The sequence below is a fragment of the Chiloscyllium plagiosum genome, unplaced genomic scaffold, assembly GCF_037043375.1.
Source record: "Chiloscyllium plagiosum isolate Xiang-an unplaced genomic scaffold, Cpla_swu_hap1 HiC_scaffold_37, whole genome shotgun sequence".
Lineage (NCBI taxonomy): Eukaryota > Metazoa > Chordata > Chondrichthyes > Orectolobiformes > Hemiscylliidae > Chiloscyllium > Chiloscyllium plagiosum.
The window spans coordinates 37,448,204-37,473,963 of NW_028270175.1; the positions used below are offsets into that span (position 1 = coordinate 37,448,204).

Genomic DNA, 25,760 nt, shown 5'->3' on the forward strand with positions numbered 1-25,760 from the left:
TGCGTGTAATCCCACTGGTGATGGTGACTCTCCCAGCACCAGCTGCTTCTATCTGTATGACTCACACCTTTCAATGGCTGCCTGCTGGAATGGATTGATCCCAAGGTGAGCCCTTTTGCTCCTGACAGCTGAGCTCCTCCTGCAAGGTTCTGGCTCCACACCTCCGCAGAGCACACCCTCTCTCTTCAGCAAGCCATACCTTCTCCATGTCTCTTGAGGCTCCGGAGTGCTCTGCAGTAAAAGGCAGATCAACTTTTTCATTAGAAATCAGAGATGTCACCAGAAAGCCATTGGCGATTGATGGGCCTGGGATTTATACAGACCCTGGTGACCCTCTCGTTACATTTGCAACTGAATTGGGATCTGTAAATTGATGTGTGACTCAATGGCCTTCCCACTGGTTCTGAGCAACTCTTTAACCTTGCTTCCTTCCTCCTGCTGTTTAAATGTTCTCTATTTTTCCACCCCCTGGATTCTGGTCTAAGTATTTCCATGAGATTCAGTGACCCCACATGGATAAAAATCCACATTTATTCCCCTTAAGGCAACTTTGATACATTTCAGATTCTCATCTCATTCCCACACGACAAGGAGAATCATTTAATCTATCCATATTCCTCAGTAAAACAAAGATCTCAAATAACCCCTCACCCATTTAACATTCTCATGTTTTGCTACGATTTTGAATAACTTTATAATATTAAGATTGACAGTTCCTGCTGCCATGCCAACAACGGTCCAACCAATCATCACTCTTTCGCGTATAGTAAAACTTGATGTACACTTTCAGATGTTTGGTTTCTTGCCCCCGGTGAGTGCAAGAACTTCAATTCTGCATCTCGTATAAGCAACGTTGCAGTAAAATATCCCAAGGTAATTCACAGAAAGGATGTATTAATAAAAATAAGGTCAACTGCAAAACAAAAATGGAAGGAGTGGGAGAGATGATTCAAGACTTTTTCAAAGAGCTGTGTTTTTAAAAGGCTCTTAAATAAGGAATGAGAGGTGCAGAGGTGTTGTTAGGAAGGGAATTTGACAGATTGGAGCCTAGAAAGTTGAAGATACGGTCAGTAATAGGGAGGCAGAGAAATGAATGCCCAAGGGGCCAGAATTAAGTAACAATCTGATATTTATGGAATGGGGTAAGGGGATGTTTAGATTAGATTACATTACAGTGTGGAAACAGGCCCTTCGGCCCAACAAGTCCACACCGATCCGCCGAAGCGCAACCCACCCATACCCCTACATTTACCCCTTTGGACTGTGGGAGGAAACTGGAGCACCCGGAGGAAACCCACGCAGACACGGGGAGAATGGGCAAACTCCACACAGTCAGTCGCCTGAGGCGGGAATTGAACCCGGGTTCTCTGGTGCTGTGAGGCAGCAGTGCTAACCACTGTGCCACTGTGTTGGTGCAGCATGAAGGGGTATTAAACTGAGGATAATACAGCCACAATGTTTAAAAGACATTTGGATAAGTACATGAATAGGAAATGTTTGGAGGGATATGAGCTAAGTGCAGGCAGGTGGGATTAGTTTAGTTTGGCATTATGATCGGCATGGACTGGTTGGGTCGAAGGGCCTGTTTCCTTGCTGTCTGACTCTATTTTAAAACCAGGTTGTTAGTTAGCCAGGAGACAGTGTTGGTGAAGTGAGTTCAAAGGTGATGGGTGAGCAGGCTATGATCCAAATTAGGATACAGGCAGTTGAGTTTGACATATGCAACTTAATGTCCTTTCATTTTCAGGAGAACCCCAAACAACCCTGAGCTAACATGTTGCCATCTGTGTCTGTTAATTTTACCTGGAGGCATGTACATCCCCTGAATAATTACATTCAGCACAACCAACAGGTCTTCCTGCTGTACAGTGTCAATTAAATCTGACCTTTATGTAGCGCCATGGTATTCAGTTGCATCGCCATTCATTGATGTCCATTAAGAAGACACAGAGGTGCAAATGGACAAGGAGAGGTCAGGAGACATGAGTTTGCACAGGGGATTGTTGGAGCTGGCAATGTTTTGCCAAAAACAGCAACTGAGGCAGAGATTATTGTTCTCTCATTATGACAAAACTTAATGAACATTTAAAAGCTGAGGAAGCCGGCGTGCATTAGGGATAGGATGTGGTAGAAGGGTCAGTTATGGTATGCACATATACAATGGAGAGCTCTAAAAGTTTCTACTTTCTCCAATTCAATGCAATGTTTCATGCTTTACGTGGAAGAGTACAGAGCGAATGTCTGTCACAGCAAAATGTCTGCCTAGACGTAATCTGTGAGGTCAGCTTGTCACAGAAGGTGTCACCAGGCAGAAGGTGAGGGGGAATGCGGCCAATTGGTGGTAGAGGATAAGAATGGGGCTAACAAAGAGGAACCTGTGCAGATCGGTGATGGTGTACCATAAGTGCAGCCAGAAATGTATCACCAGACTGATGTATCAGAAGGCGGGTGCAAAATAGTCAACTGAAATCCTGTTCTACGGCCCCAACAGGATGGTCAAGGGGGATCCCTGAACTGTTCCCAAACAACCACCCAATCATCATCAGACCTGCGGCAGATAAATGGAATTCTGCTGAAAATTCTGGTTCTGTCAAATCGGGCCAAATCTTACTCTGCGAGTACCGTCTGGTATCATGCCATCCACAAACAGCCTTCCCACACAGCAGCAATGTAAACATTGCACACACTGTCAACCTAAATCACAAATCACAGGTGTTAAATGTCAGCCAAGTGCAGTTTATCCTAATGCAGCAGAGCGGGATATTTTATGTGAAGGTGACAATGCAGGGATACTGAGTTATATAGAGTTCTGGCTTCAATTAATTTTTGGACTAAGGAATCAATTTGCCCCAATTGCTCCTCATTGCCGTTTCATCTTTACTGTTAAAAATGAGCTGGCAACAAAGGTGACTTTCCAAAATGTACAACCAAGAACTTCAAGGCAATGACTTTGACTCTTTTGTTTACATCAATATGATTTTGTTGCTAAATCTAAGCTACCTTCGGTGTTCCCCAGCCATCCCCACAGTATCTTCCCACAGGGTAGCTGCTCAATCATGTGACCCATACAGATCAACTCATTCTTTCATGTTGTTGTTTGTAACGGTGTCTATACTGTACCTGAATGTGTGTCTATGTCTGATGGTCTGTGTACCTGTGTTCCAGTCAATGTGGTTGATCAGTGGGAAGAAGATTGAACCAGAGAATTCCTGAAGTATGGGAGCAGGCCATTCAGCCCATTGAGGCAGCATCCGAGGAAAATCGATGTTTTGGGCAAAAGCCCCGATGAATGTCAATTTTCCTGCTGTGCTTTTCCATTGCTACTCTAATCTAGACTCTGATTTCCAGCATCTGCAGTCCTCACGTGTGCCTATTCAGCCTATTGAGTCTACACTGACCCTCCAAAGAGCATCCCATCCCCCTACCGTATAACTCTGCATTTCCCATGGCCAATCTGGGTATAAAATATTTACATTTCTATAGAACTGTGAGCACTGCCTGGCTTCTTCACAATTTTGTGGGAGGACAGGGTGGCAGATGGTATTTAATTGCTTGCTTCTTTGTTTTATGTCACAAAAATTACATTTTCAAAAAGAAAACTTCAAAAAATAGAAGCTAAGATATCATTCCAGGGGCTGAAGATGGAATCCAGCCCCCACACTGCTCACTGATGGTCTTACCTCCATGGGAGAGAGGCAGGCTATCATGGTTAAAAGGGCCCTGTAAGGCCTATTGCCTGGGCCTGATCATGGGCACCTTGGCCAAGCCCAGTAGCAGATCCATGGGGAGGTCCTTGCACTCCTGTTGAAGACCCACCACACCAGCTGACCAAAGGTCATAGAATCCCTATAGTGTGGAAACAGGCTATTTGGGCCATTGAGTCCAGACCGACCTACCAAAGAGCCTCCTACCAAGACACACCACCTACCCTATCCCCATAAGTCTTCATTCCCCAAGACTAATCCACCTAGCCTGCACATACCTGGACACTACGGGCAATTTAGTATGGTCAATCCATCTGACCTCCACATCTTTGGACTGTGGGAAGAAACCAGAGCACCCAGAGGAAACCCACGCAGACATGGGGAGAATGTGCAAACTCCACACAGTTGCCCAACACTGGAATCAAACCAAGGTCCCTGACACTGTGAGGCAGCAGCGCTAACGTCTGAGCCACTGTGCCGACTTTCTGAGCAGCTTATCAATTTCCAGACGGCAGGTTAAACTTTTGTTATTAAGTCCTCAGAAACTTTCAGGACAGTTGGATTTCCCAACCTCTTTGGCCTTTGTTAGCACGTCATGAACATTTATTAATACATTAACATGTTGGGTGCAATACTGTTCCCCAAAACTGGGAAAGGTGCATTCCCAAGGCTGAATGTTCAAGGTGGGGAAAAGCACCAAAGTTATATTGAGCTATTTGCCCCCTGCATAAAGAATAATGCAACGGTTTTGCAGAGTGAAGAAGTAGAAAAACACCCATGGATCCTTCACCTCACCAAGTCAGGCAGGTATTCACCCGATAAGGACCAAAAGGTAACTTGACTATCTCAACCTTTCAAATGGAAAATAAATATCTCACCAAGCAGCTGTACCAGTGTTTTCTGAGGTTAAGGAGGAGGAAGAGAAGAAATGTCCAGCACCAACTAACCAAGGGTTGGGGGGCTACTGCTGTGAATGAACAAGCAATGATTGAATAGGCCCACCAAGTTCCCCAGCACCACTGAGACTGGCTCTACCGAAGACAATGCAGCCACCTGCAGGTGAATGAAAGGCATTCACATAACTAGGGGCACCATCGCCTCCTGCAGGTGGATCTGCACACAAGCAACATGGGAGGCAGCACTGTGCCTGTGGCACTGAATATCGCAACAACATTGAGCCACCAGCTGCTTGTAAACTTTGGCTGGTGTGGCAAGTCTCGTTTGGCAGTTGGCTAACACAACTGTTGTTCCTTGATGCATTTCTCCTGGATACAATGGACTCAGAGAGCTAAAGTGTCCAAGCAATGAGAAAGTCAGCCATCGCTGAACCGCCCCAGGTCCCAGGGACCATTGCCCTGATGTTCCGACCTCACTGGCATCATCCAACCTGACTCCGAAATAGCAAGAGGTTTCATTTCCTCAATGATAGCAGTCCGATAACAGGCAACAATTCCTACAAGTGTGTGCTCACTATCCAGAGAGCTAGGATGTGCTCACATTCTGCACAACTCCCAGGTTTCTTAACCCATTCGGCTCTGGTCGTCCCCAGAAAGCATGGCTCATCTTCCCATTAAGAGTGGTGCTGAGCAGTGCTTCAACATTACCCATTATCCACTAGGGCCATCACTGAACAAACAGTCGGTCTTCTGAAGATACACTTCTATTGTCTCACTCAGTACTCACTGGGCGCGGTCTCCAGGGTAGTGATTACTACAGGACAGAGTGAGAATTGAGAGGAGGGATTGAGAGTGCAGCCTCCTGTCTCCTCAAATAAGCAAGAAGAGAAGTTTGGGGGAAGTGTTGGAGAGCTAATATTACTGGTGAGAATGCTGAGGAAGTCAGGGTACAGTCATAGAGTCAGAGAGATCTACAGCACAGAAAAGGGCCGTTCTGTCCGTCATATCCATGCTGGTTAAAACCAACCACCTCACCTTTCTAATCCCATTCTCCAGCCCTCGTATGTTTCAGCATCACAAGTGCACATCTTCGAATAGAATAGAATCCCTCCACTGTGGAAATAGGCCATTTGGCCCAATAAGTCCATACCGACCCTCTGAGGAGTAAACCATCAAGACCCATTCCCCTCACCTATTACTCTACATTTACCCCCTGACTAATGTACCTAACTTACACATCCCAGAACACTTTGGGCAATTTAGCATGGCTAATTCACTTAACCTGCACATCTTTGGACAGTGGGAAGAAACCAGAGCACATCCGCACAGACACGGGGATAATGTATAAATTCCACACAGACAGTCCCCTGAGGCTGGAATTGAACCCAGATCCCTGTCACTGTGAGGCAACAGTGCTAGCCACTTTGCCGCCCCCATAGCACATCAAGCATTAACCAGTCTCCTTCAACAAGGAACTCAAGCAGTGGGCCCCACCTGTATTCCACAGAGACTTGGGACTTTCCTCAAATGGGTATTTATTTGTCCTATTTGTTCTTGTTTTAATTTTGGAATCCGTAATTTCTTTAGGCCGATGGAGCTTTCAGAAATAACTTGTGGTAAACTAACCTGTTTGAACTAACATTTATCTGACCTACTTTAACTGGAATCATTGACATTAAATGGAGAACAAACAAGCCAATTAACCTTCAGTTCACTGACCACACGGAGGGAACACAGCTGGTGATTGTGACAATGTGTAAATATTTATGGAAGACACACTTTGGGTATTCCCTGGATGTGGTGACTCCTTCCATGTCAAGGTATTCTGACCCAGGACAGCAACCAGTCATTCCTGAGATAAACTTCACCACAATTATAAAGTTAAAAATCACACACCAGGTTATAGTCCAACAGGTTTAATTGGAAGCACTAGCTTTCGGAGCGACGCTCCTTCATCAGGTGATTGTCAATCACCTGATGAAGCTAGTGTGCTTCCAATTAAACCTGTTGGACTATAACCTGGTGTTGTGTGATTTTTAACTTTGTACACCCCAGTCCAACACCGACATCTCCAAATCATGACACAATCACCTGATGAAGGAGCGTCGCTCCGAAAGCTAGTGCTTCCAATTAAACCTGTTGGACTATAACCTGGTGTTGTGTGATTTTTAACTTTGTACACCCCAGTCCATCACCGGCATCTCCGAATCATGACTACAATTATAGAGTGTCATTCAAACACCTGCCTCTCCATCTCTTGCCACTGTTCAGTGATTATTCCCCTTGGAATCATTAAATAGAGGGCGACGTTGCTGAAGCTTTATGTTTTCCTCTCATCAGGACAAATGCAAGAATGCCGAATTGTGGTTGCTAAAAATTGATATTCTTGCATGTATTCTGATGAGTGCAAGGCAAAAAGCTTTGATAACCTTTCTCTGTTTTCAGCAGGGTTTAGAATATCCCAGTCCTCAACAGCAGAATTCTCTTCTTTAAATTGCTTTTTATTATTACTTATTGTGGGAGGACTGTTATTCTTAATTTCTTATGTCTTTACTTTTGTAATGTATTACTATGATTTTGTACTTTTGAAGGTCAGTAAAGCTGGAATTTATAAATTCTCTTCTTCTCCAATTCTTTTTCCTACGACTTTGTACTTAAGAATCTGTACCTTTGTACCTAACATGGCACTGTAAGTGGCGACTTGTAAACTTTTCATGTGGGTAGATGTGATAATAAACTTAACTCAATTGATCAATGGTCCCTAGGAAACAGTGCCATGTGTATAGATGACCAGAGACTGGCATTCTGACAGCGTCTACCAGAGACCGACTATTCCTCACCCACCATCTGGTCTCAGCCACTTGGGAAATGTGAGTCACCAGGAGAAAGCTCAACCGTCACTGTAACAGTTTAAATATCTGGGGTATGGTCTACTTACTTCCTGCAATGGTGTAGGAGGAAGCTGCCACTCTGAGGAACCACCAACAGCGACCTGGACCAGTCCCTCCTGGATGTGGAGAGCCTGTTAGAGATAAAAGAACTGAAAGTTCTTCTGACCAGGTAAGAAAAGAAGAGATTTAGGAATAAGGGTAATGTTTTTTGCTTACCTCGTGGTTGGAGAGCATTTACTGAGGGTGAATGTGAGGGAGGGGTCTGACATAGCATAAAGACGAAGGGGAATATCAGTGTTGGATGAACAGGCGTGCACAGACAGAGAGGGATGGAGGTGTACCTGAAAGACAAGTTGTTGTGATGTGCTGGTGTGGGTTTCAGAATGCAGTCCTGCTCTGCACCATCCTGTCCAGCTGGACCTGTCCACAGAGCAGGGCACTGACTTCCCTTCGTCTGCCACATCTGGGGCTAACATCATGAATTTGGCGGCACGGTGGCACAGTGGTTAGCACTGCTGCCTCACAGCGCCAGAGACCCGGGTTCAATTCCCGCCTCAGGCGACTGACTGTGTGGAGTTTGCACGTTCTCCCCGTGTCTGCGTGGGTTTCCTCCGGGTGCTCCGGTTTCCTCCCATAGTCCAAAGATGTGCAGGGCCAGGTGAATTGGCCATACTAAATTGCCCGTAGTGTTAGGTAAGGGGTAAATGTGGGGGTATGGTTGGGTTTCGCTTCGGCGGGTCGGTGTGGACTTGTTGGGCCGAAGGGCCTGTTTCCATACTGTAATGTAATCTAATCTAATCTAATTACGCAAAGCAGCTCCAGACTGAAAGCGCTTGAGTGCATGCACAGTCAGGCACCAGCACGACGGGCCTACTTCAGGATAACCCGGCAGCAGCAAGTGCTTCCACCATTGGCAAGTGGTAGAATCCAGCTGGCATCAGACGTGAGGAGTGTCACAGGGAGTGTGGTAGGTAGTGAAGGAGGTGAGTTTGGAAAATGGCACGAGAAAACTCACAGGCTTCACCGGAGGGAGATCTTGCATGAAATCCAGTGAAATGGACACCCAACCAAAATAAAAAGTAAGATTCAACACTATACTTCTTAGCATTACATCTAAAGATCAAGTTGCAAGCTATATATTATGGGTAATAGTGCACAATCATTTGGACACAATGCATTCATACAAATCAGTCATTCACTCAAAAGCTATTTCACTTTGACAAGACCTTCTGATCTAACTACATTAACCTCTTCATTAGCTGTGAGGTATCGATACTACACTTAATGGATTCCTCTATCTACGTTAATTATCTGAGGCTCTATGGTTACATTGTAATCACTCATGGATAATGCAGTTCCTGTCACTGATTTCCTTAGAAAGGCATTTTTTGTCAATCATTCTCCAACAGCAAAGTTATAAGATAAAGCCTGTCAGGTTATTCTCTATGAAAACCTGTTACTCTTGGTTTGATTATTAACCTTTAGCTCCCAAGATCTCCAAAACATGCAACTCTCCCAGATATTAGGGCGGCACGGTGGCACAGTGGTTAGCACTGCTGCCTCACAGCGCCAGAGACCCGGGTTCAATTCCCGCCTCAGGCGACTGACTGTGTGGACTTTGCAAGTTCTCCCCGTGTCTGCGTGGGTTTCCTCCGGGTGCTCCGGTTTCCTCCCACAGTCCAAAGATGTGCAGGTTCAGGTGAATTGGCCATACTAAATTGCCCATAGTGTTAGGTAAGGGGTAAATATAGGGGTATGGGAGGGTTTCGCTTCGGCGGGTCGGTGTGGACTTGTTGGGCCGAAGGGCCTGTTTCCACACTGTAATCTAATCTAATCTAAATCTAATCTAATATCAAGCGAGTAAAAATCAGCTTGCTCTGATTGCTACACCGAAATAGAGTCAAAGAGATCTACAGCACAGGAAAAGGCCCTTCAGCCCATTGCAGTCTGCACTGGTGAGAAACAGCCACCTAACTATTCTAATTTCATTTTCTTGCACTTGGCCCATAGCCTTGGCATCACAAGTGCAAATCTAAATGCGATGAGGGTTTCTGCCTCTCCCTCCCTTGCAGGCAGTGAGTTCCAGATCCCACCACCCTCTGGGTGAAAAGGTCTTTCCTCACATTTCCTCTAAACCTTCTGCCCTTTAACATAAATCTGTGCCCAATCCCCTCCATCAGGAGGCCAAAGTTTCTTCTTATCTACCCTATCGATGCCCCGTGTAATTGCATATATCTTGATCATGTCCCTCTTTCAATCTCCCCTGCTCTCAGCAAAACAACCCCAGTTTGATTAATTTGTCTGCACAAGTGAAAACACTCCAGCCCAATTTCTCTGCCTTATAATTACTATTAATCAACCTGTTCTGAGATAACTCTGGGCTAGGTGGGACTTGAACCCAGATTTTCAGTGCTAGAAAATTGCAATATTGCATGTGTTCTATATGGATTCTATAGGCATAGAACAGCCACAGAGCTGCCCATGATGAGTGCAACTTACTCAAGTGTCTTAATCGAGTTTTGAACCAATTTTAAACTTTAGGTGTGAAACTTCTTTCTTGCTATTCTGTAGCAATCAATTCCTGTCAACTTTCAGTTCTCTTTATTGAGATTTACCACCTATCTGGATGGCACAGTGACTCTGTAGTTAGCACTGTTGCCTCACAGGTACCTGGGTTCAATTCCACCCTTGGGCAGCTGTGTGGAGCTTGCACAATCTCCCTGTGTTTGCGTGGGTTTCCTCCGGGTGCTCCGGTTTCCTCCACAGTCCAAAGATGAGCAGGCGTGGCCATGGGGAATTGCCCATGGTGTTCTGGGATGTGCAAGCCAGGTGGATTGGTCATGGGAAATGCACGGTTACAGGGATGGGGTGGGTCTGGGTGGGATGCTCTTCAGAGGGTCAGTATGCACTTAATGGGCCGAATGGCCTGCTTCCACACTGTAAAGATACAATACTAGATATCGATTAATCCATTGTGAAAGTATCGACAGGGTTTGCATTTCATGTAGAAAAATGTATAAGATTGTGTTTTCACAAAAAACAATTTTGAACAGACATGATGGCTCCCTAAGTTTTAAAAAAAGACAACACGATAAAAGACAATGCCACACTATCGCTGTGTTACTTGGAACCTGATAGAGTGCAGCCATTTCCTCTGGTTGTATGTTACCATCTTGCAATAAATGTAAATGAGATTCTCAGGAGAAAAAAAATTCACTTAACTCACCGACAGGGAAATGGACGCAAATTTCAGCAGATGTTGCCAGTGCAGGGAATTCTGGGCCCAAAGGACTTTAGGTTTCTTTTGTTTTTAAGAACCTGGCTTACATTTCAGCCACTGAAGGTCGCAAGGTCTGTAGAGGGGAGTCTCGCTTTTAGTGAACTGTGTTTCATAAATGCGTTCAGCCAGTGAGTAGATAAGAATACACAAAACCAGTTACCAACTAGTGACAATAATCCCAAAATGACTTCAAATGAATAATACAAATCTACCAACAAGAACTTGCATTTAAATTGCACTTGTAAAAGAGTGAACATCCCAAATCGTTTCTCAGAAGCACAATCAAATGGATTTTGGCATTGAGCATGTAAGGCAATAAAAGAACAGTTGACTGAGAGGTCAAAGAGGTAGGTTTTAAGCTGGGGGGAGGTGTGAAGTTCGAGGGAGGGAGTTTCAGAGCTGAAGGTCTGGGCAGCAGAAGGCACAGCCAACAATTTTGGGTTAAAGTAAGTGGGAAATGCACAGGAGGCCAGAACTGGAGTTCTGAATGAAGTGTAGGGCTGCAGGATGTGACACGGATTGGGGTGGGTTAAGAATATGGACAGGTTTAAGTGTGAGACAGTGAAGCGTAAAGTTGTGGCTTTACTGGATTGCAATCCGGCAGAGGTCAGCAGGTACAGGAACATGGGATTAGATTCACATGAAGGAGATAGATATTGGGAGTCACGGACATTTCTGGTGCTGCTCTCTGCATTAAGAAGGACCCAGGATTCCAGGAAGATAACCATAGTTTGGAGTTGAGATCATTACCTCCCAACGCAGCCTCAAAGCAAGAGATGGGGTGCGTGGATGGTTAGAGCTGCCTTCTTTAACTGGGATATCAATACAACTGTATTTATGAATGTCTGGCCCTCACTTACCTCTCACCCTTGTTATGTGACCAACCACTCCCCATGTTCCCTCCTGCCATACTGTTTTCATGTCAGCCTCAATGCAACTGAATTCCATCCGCTCTGTAGGGAGTCTCTCTATGTCTCTCTCATAAACGTCTTACCTCAGTGAGTCAAGGTCAATGAGATCAGAGATCGATTGCACAATTCCTTCTGCTTCCCAGCACCCTCTCCATGCCCCTTCATGTTCCTCAGCCTCCCCACCATGCCCACCCCAATAGTTTTTAAGTGCCTACGTATTTATCTGTCTAACAATGAAAGGTGGGATGGACAAAGCTGTTTGCCATCGATCCTTTGAAGGTAGATTGACAGCTTTATGAAACAGTAAGAGGGAAGGTGTTGTCCAAGAGACATGTTGAATGGCCATGAGTGAACGGGCCTGACCATATCACAATTGCTGGGTGTCTGAGATGTCTATCTGACCACTGAGGTTAAATCCAACATTTAAACCAAGATTTAGGATTTCATCCGAAAGGCAACGCCTCCAGCAAGGTAGCACCCTCTCAATTTGTCATCCTCAATTATCCAATGAGGCTTGAAACCATGTTTTTCTGATATCCAGTGAGTGTGCAGCCAACTGACTATCCCATTCCACACTCTGTGTGTCTACGTGTGTGCGCGCGCGCGCATGTGTGTGTGTGCATGTCTGTCTGTGTGCTAGGTGTATGAGTGAACTGGATGTGTGTATGAGATGTGTGTATGTATATGAGAGTGTGTGAACATTGTGTGTGACTCGCATATGTATGTTTATAGACTCTGCTGTGTGAGTGACAGTGTGTGTGTGAGGGAGTTGATGTGTCTGTGTGTGTGTGTGTGTGTATATATGTATGTGCTTGTGTGAGAGAGAGTGTGAGTGCTTACGTGAGTGTGTGTGCAAAGTATGCATGGGTGAATTTGATGTGTGTATGTGTGAAGGAGAGTGCGTGTGAATGTCTGTGTGTGAGAGAGTGTGGATGGCAAAGAGAGTGCCTGTAGGTGTGGGAGTTTGTGTTTGAGCAAGTGCACGTGTGTGTGTGTGTCTGTGTGTATGTGTGTGTGGGGGGAGGGCATGTGTGTATGTGTGTGTGTGTGTGTGTGGGTATGGGTGTGTATGTGCAGGGGGGCGCGTGTGTGATTTTCCGTGTGCATGCGAGTGTGCGTGTGTGTCCATGAGAGAGTGTGTGTGTGAGAGTGTGTTGCTCAACCAAATATAGGCAACTGGAGAAAACCAATGATGGAAATGATATCTCCTCAAGATGTGATACAGATTTATCTTGAAAACCAGTGAATGATGTCTCAAGGAGATACCTAAGGCTCCAGGCCAAATCCAATACTCATTCCAATCCTCATCCATCAAATCGCCCTGAGGATTCCAACCGAGAATACAAGTTCATCCCTGTGGAGTTGATGTGGTTTATTATAATTGAATAAACTATATCTTCCACACCTCCACCTGCTCCCATGTGGCATTGTTTTCTGCTTTGAATTTGTTCCTTTGGTTATTTGTTCAGTTATTCAATTCCTATTGTCAGTTTTAACAAAGAAATAGAAGAAAGTTACAGCACAGAAAGTGGCCATTCAGCCCATCATGTCTGTATGTGTTAAATAAACTAGATGCCCTTTCTGATTCCACGCTGCTGAATTAAAGCAAGCCTTTCATTTATTAGATTAGATTAGATTACTTACAGTGTGGAAACAGGCCCTTCGGCCCAACAAGTCCACACCGATCCGCCGAAGCGTAACCCACCCATACCCCTACATTTACCCCTTACCTAACACTACGGGCAATTTAGCACAGCCAATTCACCTGACCTGCACATCTTTTGGAGTGTGGGAGGAAACCGGAGGACCCGAAGGAAACCCACACAGACACGGGGAGAACGTGCAAACTCCACACAGTCAGTCGCCTGAGGCAGGAATTGAACCCGGGTCTCTGGCGCTGTGAGGCAGCAGTGCTAACCACTGTGCCACCGTGCCGCCATGCAGAACTTTTCACAAGCTCAGGGTATCCCCGAGTGCATTACAGACAGTGAAGTACAGGTTGGGAATCCCTTTTTCCAAAAACCTCAGGGGACAGCAAACCCACTGATTACAGGACCATTCAGGTCGGCTTTTGAAGAAACACAGTTTTAGGTCTTTTCAGTTTTCAGGCACGCAGATAAAGGATACCCAACCTGTGCATCTGAGGAGCAGGAGAATCGATGTTTCGGGCATAAGCCCTTCATCAGAATGATCATCAGAAGGGCTTCATTCCTGATAAAGGACTTATGCCCAAAACGTCAATTCCCCTGCTCCTCGGATGCTGTCTGACCTGCTGTGCTTTTTCAGCACCACACTCTCGACTCTGATCGCCAGCATCTGCAATCCTCGCTTTCTCCTGTGCTATGGAAGTACAAACACTATTGGAGTGCAGCCAACATGTCAGTCATTTTACACACTGCAAGCTCCTAGAAATGACAACTTGATAATGATCAGTTTATCTGTTTCATTGATGTTGATTAATGACTGAGCCGTGGCAAAACTCAGTTGTCAAAGGTCAAGATCAAAGACGTCTAACCATAGCTCCATATTACTCAAACAGAAGTCTTTATGCGGAAGGTTCTTCTTATTTTGATTCCAGGCAGTTATCTGGAGTTTACAAATAATTGGTGGGCATCAGTAAAATGATTCAACTCAGCTCTACAGGACAATAGTGTAAGTGCAAATTGAAAGATATGGAGCAGTTTGCTTTTGATGGACCAGGTTAGGGATCCACACTTACACGACCACACACACCCATACACACATACATATGTTTACACATGAGCACACACAGACACATGCACACACAGAGACACACACATACAGATGCACACACACAGAAACATGTACACACACAAACACACACAGGCACACATACAGACGTATACATGCACACACACATAGGGACACACACACACAAACACATACATATGTTTACACATGAACACACACGCACAGACACATGCACACACAGAGACACACACCCACACACAGAAACATGTACACACACAAACACACACAGGCACATATACAGACACATACATACACACACACACATAGGGACACACACTCACAAACACATGCATATGTTTACACATGAACACACACACAGACACATGCACACACATACATACACATAGGCACACACACAAACACATGCATAGGCACATGCACACACAGATACACACATGCAGACATGCACACAGACACACACACACACACACACACACATACACAATCCACTGGCCCTAGGATTCTCCTCTCAATGGCCACTGCTATTAATCAGATGTATGCTTTCCCATGATTCACATTCACTGATGGACAGTGGCACACATCTGAAAGGTCTTGCTTCACGCGTAAGGAACAAACTGGGATCTACTTCATGAGCTTGGGGCGTATCCATCGCCTTTTTATACCAGAGATCCTAGCTCTTAAGTCCCTTTAAACAAGATTCATTTAAGCTGCCCCTTTTAAAAGATTTGCAGAGAGGGTGTCACTGGCTGAGCCAGCATTTTTGCCCACCTTGAGAAGATGATGGTGAGCCATCTTTTGGCCCATATAGTCCATTGTGAGCACATACACGCACAGAGCTATTGGTGCAGAGACTAGGATTGGAGTCTTTCTCATTAATAACGTCAAGACTGCACCAGTGGCATCTGTTTTCCAATGTGAAATTGTCACTGACTAACTACGAAGGATATACTTATAATTTAAAGCTTTATCTATCCACAAGTGACTGTGTGTGTAATTTGGATAATTACAAGCTCTTTGTTCATAATCAGCCTGCTGCTGTCTACTTTATGATGTGATTATTCATGAATAACTCTGTTGAAAGCCAAATGACTGAAGGCTGCACCATTATGTGTTCAATGCTTCACCAAGTCGGGGGAATGTTGCAATTCCCTTTTTGGAAAAGCATTTGTGGCCAAGTTCCGACTCAACCTTTCTCCCTTGCTCTTCAGGAACTGGTGCAGTGCATGCACAAATTTAAATCCAAGAGCTCCTCTACAAAGATCCTGGTGGCTACGCAATGGGAACTTTTGTTCCCTTTCTCCTCTCTATGCATCAACAGGAAATGACTGACACCATTTCATTTTTCGCTCACTTTCCGAAAGATGGGCAAATGTTAACTGTATGCTGCTATACACAGGAAAGAGCATCCAAACCACCACCCAACAGGAGTTGGATCACTTTGTAAAGTACTATCGGACATTAATAGGAAGCCTGCTGACCTTCTGGCTAGTTTTGACTGCCCTACAGAAGTCAGTGAAGAATTTTTCATTCCATGAGTTAGTCAGGGCTTTTATTTTACACCGGGAGTTCCAATAGACTTTGGGGCGGGTGTGTCCCAATATGGAGGAGACAAGCTGGAGAGACCAGTGAGGCTTTCCCTGTCTGTCATTCCGTACATTCCCTATCGTTCAAAACACATTTTAAAAAGTCATCTCCCTGACCAACAGAGAACTAAAGCATTCACGAGCAAATGTTTCCCGAGAGTTGAGCTAGTTGATCATACATTACTGAATTGTATCCGGTCTTAAAACTGGAATTAAGTAATAAGTTGTTAGGACACCCATCAATTATGGCTGCTTTACCTTCCTATCCTAAGCTCGAGAATTGCTTGTGATGTCCCCTCAGCTTGTTTATTTGCGGTTGTGTCAACATTAAGCCAATGAACAGGGTTATGAGTTAATCAGAACAGCAAACTGCCCAGCTCTTTTTATAAATCACCTGTTTTCCTTCCCACACTGGAAGTGGCCATCTCCTGTTTTAGGTCTAAGACAAATTTGTTGTGTTCTGCTTGGGCTGGAGGCTTGGAGCTCTGAGGAGCAGTTGGAATAGGCTGGCCTTGTTTTCCTTGGAGCAGTGAAAATTGAGAGAGGACCTGAGAGAGGTTTTTAAGATCAGGAGGAGTGTAGATATGGTAGAGAAGAAGGTACTTTCTCCAATTGTGGAAGGGTCATTAACGTAAGGAGGCATAGACTTAAAATAAGAGAAAGAAAATTAAGAGGAGAATTGTGTAGAATTTCTTTTTACTCAGAGGTCGGAGAGGATCTGAAATTCACTGTCAACAGTCTCAGGTGTGGTGTTGGAAAAGCACAGCAGGTCAGGCAGCATCTGAGGAGCAGGAGAATCTACGTTTCGGGCATAAGGCCTTCATCAGAATTCCTGATGAAGGCCTTCTGCCTGAAATGTCGAGTCTCCTGCTCTTCAGATGCTGCCTGATCTGCTGTGCTTTTCCAGCACCACACTCGCGACTCTGGTCTCCAGCATCTGCAGTCCTCACCTTTTCCTACTCACTATCAACAGAGAGGTTGAGTCAGAATCTTTCATAATATTTAAGCAATATTCACTAATGTGTTGTCATGGTTTCCAGGACTATGGGTCAACAGCTAGAAAATAGGGATTGTGTAGTCAGAACTTTGTCGACGAATACAGACAAAATGAACTGAATGGCCTCCTTCTGTGCTGTAAACAAGAAAGAGTTTATCCCTGCATGGGTGAGGTGATGATTTGGAGATGCCGGTGTTGGACTGGGGTGTACAAAGTAAAAATCACACAACACCAGGTTATAGTCCAACAGGTTTAATTGGAAGCACACTAGCTTTCGGAGCGACGCTCCTTCATCAGGTGGTAGTGGAGGGCTCAATCCTAACAACACAGAATTTATAGCAAAAATTTACAGTGCGATGTAACTGAAATTACATGGGTGAGGTGGGGTGGGTCAATCGGACCATCAATGCTGAGCAATAACAACTTACATCAACAAACAGAAAAATCATTTTGGCTTCAATTAAGATCAGATTTATTATTGTCACATGTATACATATACTGTGAAAGGTGATGTTTAGTGCCGTCATCCTCTGGCGCCATCTTGAAACAGATATTATTTCGAAAGATATTAAAGCAACCTTTATATTTCCTTCAGAGGTAGCCTCCCCTTCTTGTTACGGGTTCCGGAGTCTCTAGAACAGGTTCTGGGGTCCTGATTACGGGGCTCCCCCGTCTGCCAGTGCTCCCGTGACCACTGCATCTGAACTGGGGAACCATGGACTGGCTTGGGCCTCCTCCATCGTTCTGTATGTAATGATCCACCTCCAGAGCAAGTGAGACATGAACTCAGCTCTTCCAGCTCAGAGGTTTGGGCACTACCTCCCTTTTGTTTTTATGTTGTGACCTTAATGCCACAAGGTGAATTATAATAGCATTATCGATCACAATTCAAATTGAGGGTCTCAAAAAGGCAGGGTTTACTCAGGATCCCAAAGAATGAGAGAGAGAGAGGAAGGGGAGCTTTAGGGAAGAGACCGCAGGGTTCAGTTCCAAGGTAGCTAAAGGGATGGGCTAAAGGGATGGGCAAGAGAGCAAGTACCTCAGAAGCTGGTATTATTAAAACAGATTTTGTTTTAATAATAAACCAGAAGTATTAATCATAGGAAATGAAATAGATTAGAGTTAACCAGGCCAATTAGAAAATGTAATGCATAAAACCATTAATCACAAAACACTCCCTTACAAGTTCCAAAATAAATCCTTTGTACAATACCCAAAAGCCTCCCTTTTTTTAGTACTCATACCAAAGAAATAAATCATTTCCTAATGTCTTGATAGGCTCAATGTAACTGTAACTCCTAGACTGCAAATTCTGATAGTTTCTTCCGTGAGCTATCGCATATCTGAGTTTAAATGCACTCAGTTTCAAGTACCTCATTCGGGTTTATCGCAACACTTTGTGACTATCACTAACTACTTACTCCAAGTTAATCTCATTTTGCTATGTTCTCCCCTTCTCAGGAGAAAGTGCAAACTCCACACAGACAGTTGCTTGAGGCAGGAACTGAACCCAGGTCTCTGGCACTGTGAGGCAGCAGTGCTAACCACCATGCCGCCCACTACATCGTAAAACATCAAAACGGAAACAAAAACCCATTTGTGCTGTCAAATTTGGTCTTATGACTTGTGTTAAAAGAAATTGCCATGGCTACAGAAATACTTAGAAGTTCATTATTTGCTTTAGACACACAGAAAACCCATAAATGACTAAAATTAATCATAAAATAAATGATGTTAAAAATATATATAAATTGCACAGTTTAAATCATAAGGTTTTAATCACTGAACAGTGGGTTTTTATGGATAGGGAATTGCAACAAAAACTTAGTTATTTAACTCCTGTAACATCATAAAATGTACCAAGGCATTGACAAGAGAGTTACCAAACAATATTTGATGCAGAGCAATATTAATACGGTCAAAACAGGAGCTGGAAAGAAACATTTTGAAGGGAAAAAAAGAGGTAGAAAATGGAGAGATTTAAGGAGGGATTTCCAGGGTTTAGGACAAGACAACTGAAATGATGGCCACCAAAATAATTAAAATCAGACATTGTCTAGAAGCTAGAATTGGAGGAGCCCAGATATCTGTGAGGGTTGCTGACTGGATAGGATTACAGAGATCAGAAGGTATGAAACCATGGCAATGAATTAAAAATGAGGATGAGAAGAAGGAATTGCTAAGCCAAGACTCAACACGAGTCAGGGAGCAGAAGGTGAGAGATGAATAGTTAAAATAAATCAGGACACAGGATGAGCTGATGATGCAAACATTTAGAGAAGAGACAGCCTGCAAAACTATGTTAGAATAATTGAGGCGAGATGTAACATGAGGGTATGAGCAGCAGATGAGCTGAGGCTAGCGCAATAGCAGGCAATAATAGGTGGAGGGCCAGTGGTGATATCGAATGTAGTCCAACACCAAAGTTGAAAGGAATCTCAGGCAGTTGACATTAAAAGGGATAGAGGCTGTGGCTAGCGGATGGAGACTGTGTCAGGAACCTAAGACAGTGGCTTCACTCATTCCACACAAGACCCACAAATACAAACACACTGGTGCACAGAAGCACACACATACACAAACAAATACAAAGTTGCGTACACACGGACACATGAACAGACAGAGTGGTGTACACCTTCCTCAGAATAAAGGCAAAAGTTTCCTCGGCTTATGTGATCAAGCATAGTCAGAGTGCTCGGTGGACTTGTTTTCATATTCCCAGCCTCATTGAGGGTTTTGAAATATTTATTTCCATTGTGTACATTGTTGATGTAACGATGCCCACCGTGGGGAACGACAGCTGTTACTGGAGGCAGTTTGCGAGTTTCACAGCGGCGTCAGTAATTGTTTCTCCTTTTCGCCCGGTGAGCTGTGAGACAAACGGATGCCGTGTGAGAAACTCTGTAGCGTTTTACTCCTAAACGGCGTTTCCATGTGAAAGGGCCACATCAGGAAGAAGGCAGGGTTAGAATGCTGAGCCATGCTGTAAAGGAACAAAAGCTCCACACAGTGCTAATCACTACATCCGCTGAAGAAAGAAATTAGATGCTCATTAATTAGTTAGTGGCCTGCAAACACCAAAACAAACATTTCGAGGATTATTGAAAATCTATAACCAGTGCAGGATCTCAGTGCAAATAGTTACCTGACGAATGCTACCTTATATACTTCCGTAAAATTTCACCTATAAATCAACCCACAATCTTAGGCTTAAAAATGCAATGAAGAAAGTAGCGTTAACATTTCAAGCCCAGCGACTCCTCATGAGAACATAGTGTCCTAGCCAATAATTATCTCATTGTTTCATTTTTTTTCAGCTCCTTTAGTGTAAAAGTCAACATTAGTTATTCGGGGACCAAAGTCCAATTATTTCAGAACCAAAACATACTTTCTACAATGTCTTAAAAAATCTCAACCCATCCCTCATTACGATAGGTTACACTGACTAGTATTTCCACCAGTTCCTGTTTATGGAGAATCCTCCCCACCCCTCTCCACGTTTCGGCAGCATGGTGGCTCAGTCACTGCACCGGGGACCTGGGTTCAATTCCAGCCTTTGCAACTGTATGTGTGGAGATTGCACATTCTCCCTGTGTCTGTGTGGGTTTCCTCCTACAATCCAAAGATGTGCAGGTTAGGTGGATTGGCTTTGCTAAGTTGCCCATAGTGCTCAGGGATGTGTAGGTTGAGTACATTAGTCAGGGGTAAATGTAGAGCAGTGGGGGGATGAGTTTGGGTAGGTTACCCTTCGGAGGGTCAGTGTGGACTTGTTGGGCCGAAGGGCCTGTTTCCATACTGTAGGGATTCTATGAGTTCGCTGGATGACTGGTCTCTCTTAGTACTTGTTCTGTCAGCATCCTCCTTTTAAGTTGTGACCTACAGGACTTGTCCTCCACCTCCAAACGGACCCCACCACCAAGGATATATTTCCCTCCCCTCCCCTATCAGCATTCCGTAAAGACCACTCCCTCCGTGACTCCCTCGTCAGATCCACACCCCCCACCAACCCAACCTCCACTCCCGGCACCTTCCCCTGCAACCGCAGGAGGTGCAAGACTTGCGCCCACACCTCCCCTCTCACCTCCCTCCAAGGCCCCAAAGGAAACTTCCATATCCGCCACAGATTCACCTGTACCTCCACACATATCATCTATTGCATCCTCTGTACCCGATGTGGCCTCCTCTATATTGGGGAGACAGGCTGCCTACTTGCGGAGCGTTTCAGAGAACACCTCTGGGACACCCGGACCAACCAACCCAACCACCCTGTAGCTCAACATTTCAATTCCCCCTCCCACTCCACCAAGGATATGCAGGTCTTTGGACTCCTCCATCGTCAGACCACAGCGAAACGACGGCTGGAGGAAGAACGCCTCATCTTCCGGCTAGGAACCCTCCAACCACAAGGGATGAACTCGGATTTCACCAGTTTCCTCATTTCCCCTCCCCCCAGCCTGTCTCAGTCAAATCCATCAAATTCAGCACCGCCTCCCTAACCTGCAATCTTCTTCCCGACCTCTCCGCCCCCACCCCAATCTGTCCTATCACCCTCACCTTGACCTTTTTCCACCTATCACATTTCCGACGCCCCTCCTCCAAGTCCCTCCTCCCTATCTTTTATCTTAGCCTGCTGGACAAACTTTCCTCATTCCTGAAGAAGGGCTAATGCCCGAAACGTCGATTCTCCTGTTCCCTAGATGCTGCCTGACCTGCTGCGCTTCTCCAGCAACACATTTCCATCTCTTGTTTTAGCGAGTGTAATGGGAGAAAATTAGTAGGTGGTTTGATAAGAAGAGGCATTTGTTGTAAACAAGTATTTTATTTATTCATTTGTGGGATGAGGGCCCATGATTTATTGTCCAGAGAGCAGTTAAGAGTCACCACATTGTTGTGGGTCTGAAGTCACATGCAGGCCCGGCAAGGATGGTAGTGTCTGACCCTAAAGGACATTAGTCTTCCCTGGCAATCAACAATGGATTTGTGGTCCTCATTAGACTCTTAATTCAAGATTTCTATTGAATTCATGTTCCGCTTCCTGTCATGGCAGGATTTGAATCCGGAATGTTACCTGAGTCTCTGGACTAATAATCTCACAATAACACCCCCAGGCCATTGCATCCCCAAGATGCAGTTTATTATATGACAGCAATCAGGTATAAGTCACACTGGTATGATAGATAGTACTACAAAGAGACCTCGATGTTCTTCCTTCTATGCAGTCACTCCAATGTTCTGCCCATGCTGATCAGGGTTGGAGGATTATGATTAAGGTATTAGCACCCACATGGGCCCCAGCTATGTCTGTCTCTTTGGCAGCCATGTAGAACAGTCCATCTTCCGAAGTTACACCGGCACCACTCCCCCACCTCTTCCTCCGCTACATTGATGACTGCATTGGCGCCATCTCAAGCTCCCATGAGGAGGTTGAACAGTTCGTCAACTTCACCAACACCTTCCACACCCACCTTAATTTCACCTGGACCATCTCTGACACCTCCCTCTCCTTCCTGGAACTCTCTACCTCCAACAACGGTGACCGACTCAACACTGACATCTTCTACAAACTCACCGACTCCCACAGCTACCTGGATTACACCTCCTCCACCCTGCCTACTGCAAAAATGCTATTCCCAATTCCTCCGCCTCCACTGTATCTGCTCCCAGGAGGACCAGTTCCACCACAGAACACACCAGATGGCCTCATTCTTTAAAGACCACAATTTTCCCTCCCACGTGGTTGAAGACGCTCTCCAACGCATCTCATCCGCATCCTGCACCCCCGTTCTCAAACCCCACCCCTCCAATGACAACAAGGACAGAACCTCCGGTCTCACCTCCCACCCCACTAACCACATCATCCGCCGACATTTCCGCCACCTCCAAACGGACCCCACCCCTTTCCGCCTTCCGCAAAGACCATTCCCTCCGTGACTACCTGGTCAGGTCCACGCCCCCTACAACCCACCCTCCCCTCCCGGCACCTTCCCCTGTCAGCGCAGGAATTGCAAAACCTGTGCCCATACCTCCTCCCTCATCTCCATCCAAGGCCCCAAAGGAGCCTTCCACATCCAAAAGAGTTTCACCTGCATTTCCACACGTCATTTATTGTATCTGTTGCTCCCGATGTCATTTCCTCTAGGTTGGGGAGACTGGACGCCTCCTTGCAGAGCGTTTTAGGGAACACCTCCAGGACACCCGCACCAATCAACCCCACTGCCCTGTGGCCCAACATTTCAACTCCCCCTCCCACTCAGCTGAGGACATGGAGGTCCTGGGCCTCCTTCACCGCTGCTCCCTCACCACCAGATGCCTGGAGGAAGAACGCCTCATCTTCTGCCTCGGAACACTTCAACCCCAGGGCATCAATCTGGACTTCACCAGTTTCCTCATTTCCCCTCCCCCCACCTTACCTCAGTTCCAACCTGCCAGCTTAGCACCATCCTCATAACCTGTCCTCCCTGTCCTCCTTCTCACCTATCCGCTCCACCTTCCTCTCCGACCTATCACCTTATCCCCCAAATCCACCCACCTATTGTATTCTTAGCTACCTTCTCCCCAGCCCAAGCCCCCTCCCATTTATCTCTCCACCCCGGAGGCTCCCAGCCTCATTCCTGATGGAGGGATTTTGCCCGAAACATCAATTTTCTTGCTCCATGGATGCTGCCTGACCTGCTGTGCTTTTCCAGCACTAGTCTAATCTTGACATTAAGATATTAAAGTCCAGTTCTGGAAATCACTGTCATGCACAGACCTTGGAGTCCTGCACAGGAAGGAAATTAGAGGGAATATTGCTTCCCATCCAAATCGGACTGAAATCATCACATTGAGCAGTACTTAATAAACTCCTCAGCATTAACTCTTTCAAAGCGTAATATCTTATCCTACAGTTCCTCGCTTCTGAATAAGAATGAAAGACTGTGAATTATATTTGACGGCTCGGAAAAGATTCACGAGCAGTGCACCTGGAGACAGGAAACAGGAAAGAGAATGCGGGGACCAGATTGTTCAGGAAATAAATAAATGCACAGGCTTTGTGTCCTTGGTCTTCCTGAGGAGGTCAGGGGAAGCTGGGGCCTTGCCAATCAGGTCCTGGAAATTGGAAAGGTGACATCTAAAATGCACAGCAGGATCCCACAAACAGTAATGTGATAATGACCTGAGAACCTGTTATAGTGACAAAAACAGAAATCCAAGTTAACGTTTCGGGTCCGGTGACCCTTAGAAGGATCCGGGTTCTCTGCACAGATGCTGCCAGACCTGCTGAGCCTCTCCTTTCTGCTTTTGTTTCTGATTTCCAGCATCCGCAGCTCTTTGGGTTTTTTGAGCTGTCCTGGTGATGTTGCTTGAGAGATACGCATTGACCAGGACACTGATGCTGCTGGCCCTCACGAGTTCCTCCAGCAATTTTTATTTTTTGTTTCAGATTTCCAACATCCACAGTTTGATGTTTTATTTCCCTGGGTTGGAGGGTGTTGAGTTTTTCTTGGTAGTGTCATTTATGTTCAGCTGAGAGTACAGGTGGGACCTTACATTAAAACCTAATTCAAAAAAAACACCTCCGGCAGTGCAGCACTCCCTCGGCATGTACCTCTTTGATTCCTCCCTCTATCCTTTGTAAGACATTCCAAAATGCCTTGTCACACACAGATTAGATTAGATTACTTACATTAGATTACTTACAGTGTGGAAACAGGTCCTTCGGCCCAACAAGTCCACACCGCCCCGCTGAAGCGCAACCAACCCATACCCTTACGTTTACCCCTTACCTAACACTACAGGCAATTTAGCATGACCAATCACCTGACCTGCACATCTTGGGACTGTGGGAGGAAACCGGAGCACCTGGAGGAAACCCACGCAGACACGGGGAGAACGTGCAAACTCCACACAGTTAGTCGCCTGAGGCGGGAATTGAACCCGGGTCTCTGGCGCTGTGAGGCAGCACTGTGCCACTGTGCCACCGTGCCGCCCACCAGGAGGTGCTATACAACTTGTCACTCATTCATGAGCTGCCTGTCTATATCCTCAATCCATTTGGTCCTTTATTGTCACATGTACAATTGCAGCTTAAAACTTTGGAGAAAATTTGCATAAAAGCAAGTGTAAGCCACGAGGTACCACAGCAGAAAAGATAGCCTTCAAAAGACTCTAAATTGGAGGGATAAGTTATCTTCCACCTGGGCAGCGTACAGCACGGAGGTACTCTGCGTAGCACACTGCTCGCACTTGGCTTACAATCCTGTAGGTGAACCAGCTCTCTCTCCAGGACACCCAGATATTAAATATTCACACTCCATCCCACTGACAACACAGCACCTCTACTCATCACTTTTCTTCAATTTTGCTTATTCTCATCCCTTTTATATTTTTTTAAACTGAAAGAAGAACAAAGACAATGATTCACATAAAACAAGTGTCACATTGAAAATAAACCTGTATTTAGGTTTTCCTTTAATTCTCCAGTAATTCCTGTCATTATTTGAAGATTAAATGCAGATGCTGGAATCCAAAGCAGAGAAGCAGGAGGCTAGGAGAGCACAGCAAACCAGGCAGCATCAGGAGATGGAGATGTCGACTTTTCAGGTGTAATCCTTCTTCAGGACTCAGGCTGGGTGTAAGGGGAGCTGCTGATAAAGGGTGGGCGGGGTGGGGTGGAATGGTTATCGGTGGGGAGAGAGGCAGTGTGGTGAGGTAGTGATAGGTGAATATGACTTGGTCAATAAGAGGGATAATCTGGTTGGTAACTGGAGGGAAGGGCCAGTTGA

The 25,760-nt window shown here is 45.4% G+C and overlaps 1 protein-coding gene across 1 annotated transcript in view; it reads right to left on the minus strand.

The window, feature by feature from the left end:
* Positions 1-25,760, minus strand: part of LOC148139795 (uncharacterized) — a 155,565-nt gene that overhangs the window by 35,058 nt on the left and 94,747 nt on the right. Inside the window, exon 2 of the mRNA XM_087980717.1 lies at positions 7,539-7,622. Within this exon, the coding sequence (XP_087836843.1) occupies positions 7,539-7,622 (84 nt within the window). The remainder of the gene's footprint in view (positions 1-7,538; positions 7,623-25,760) is intronic.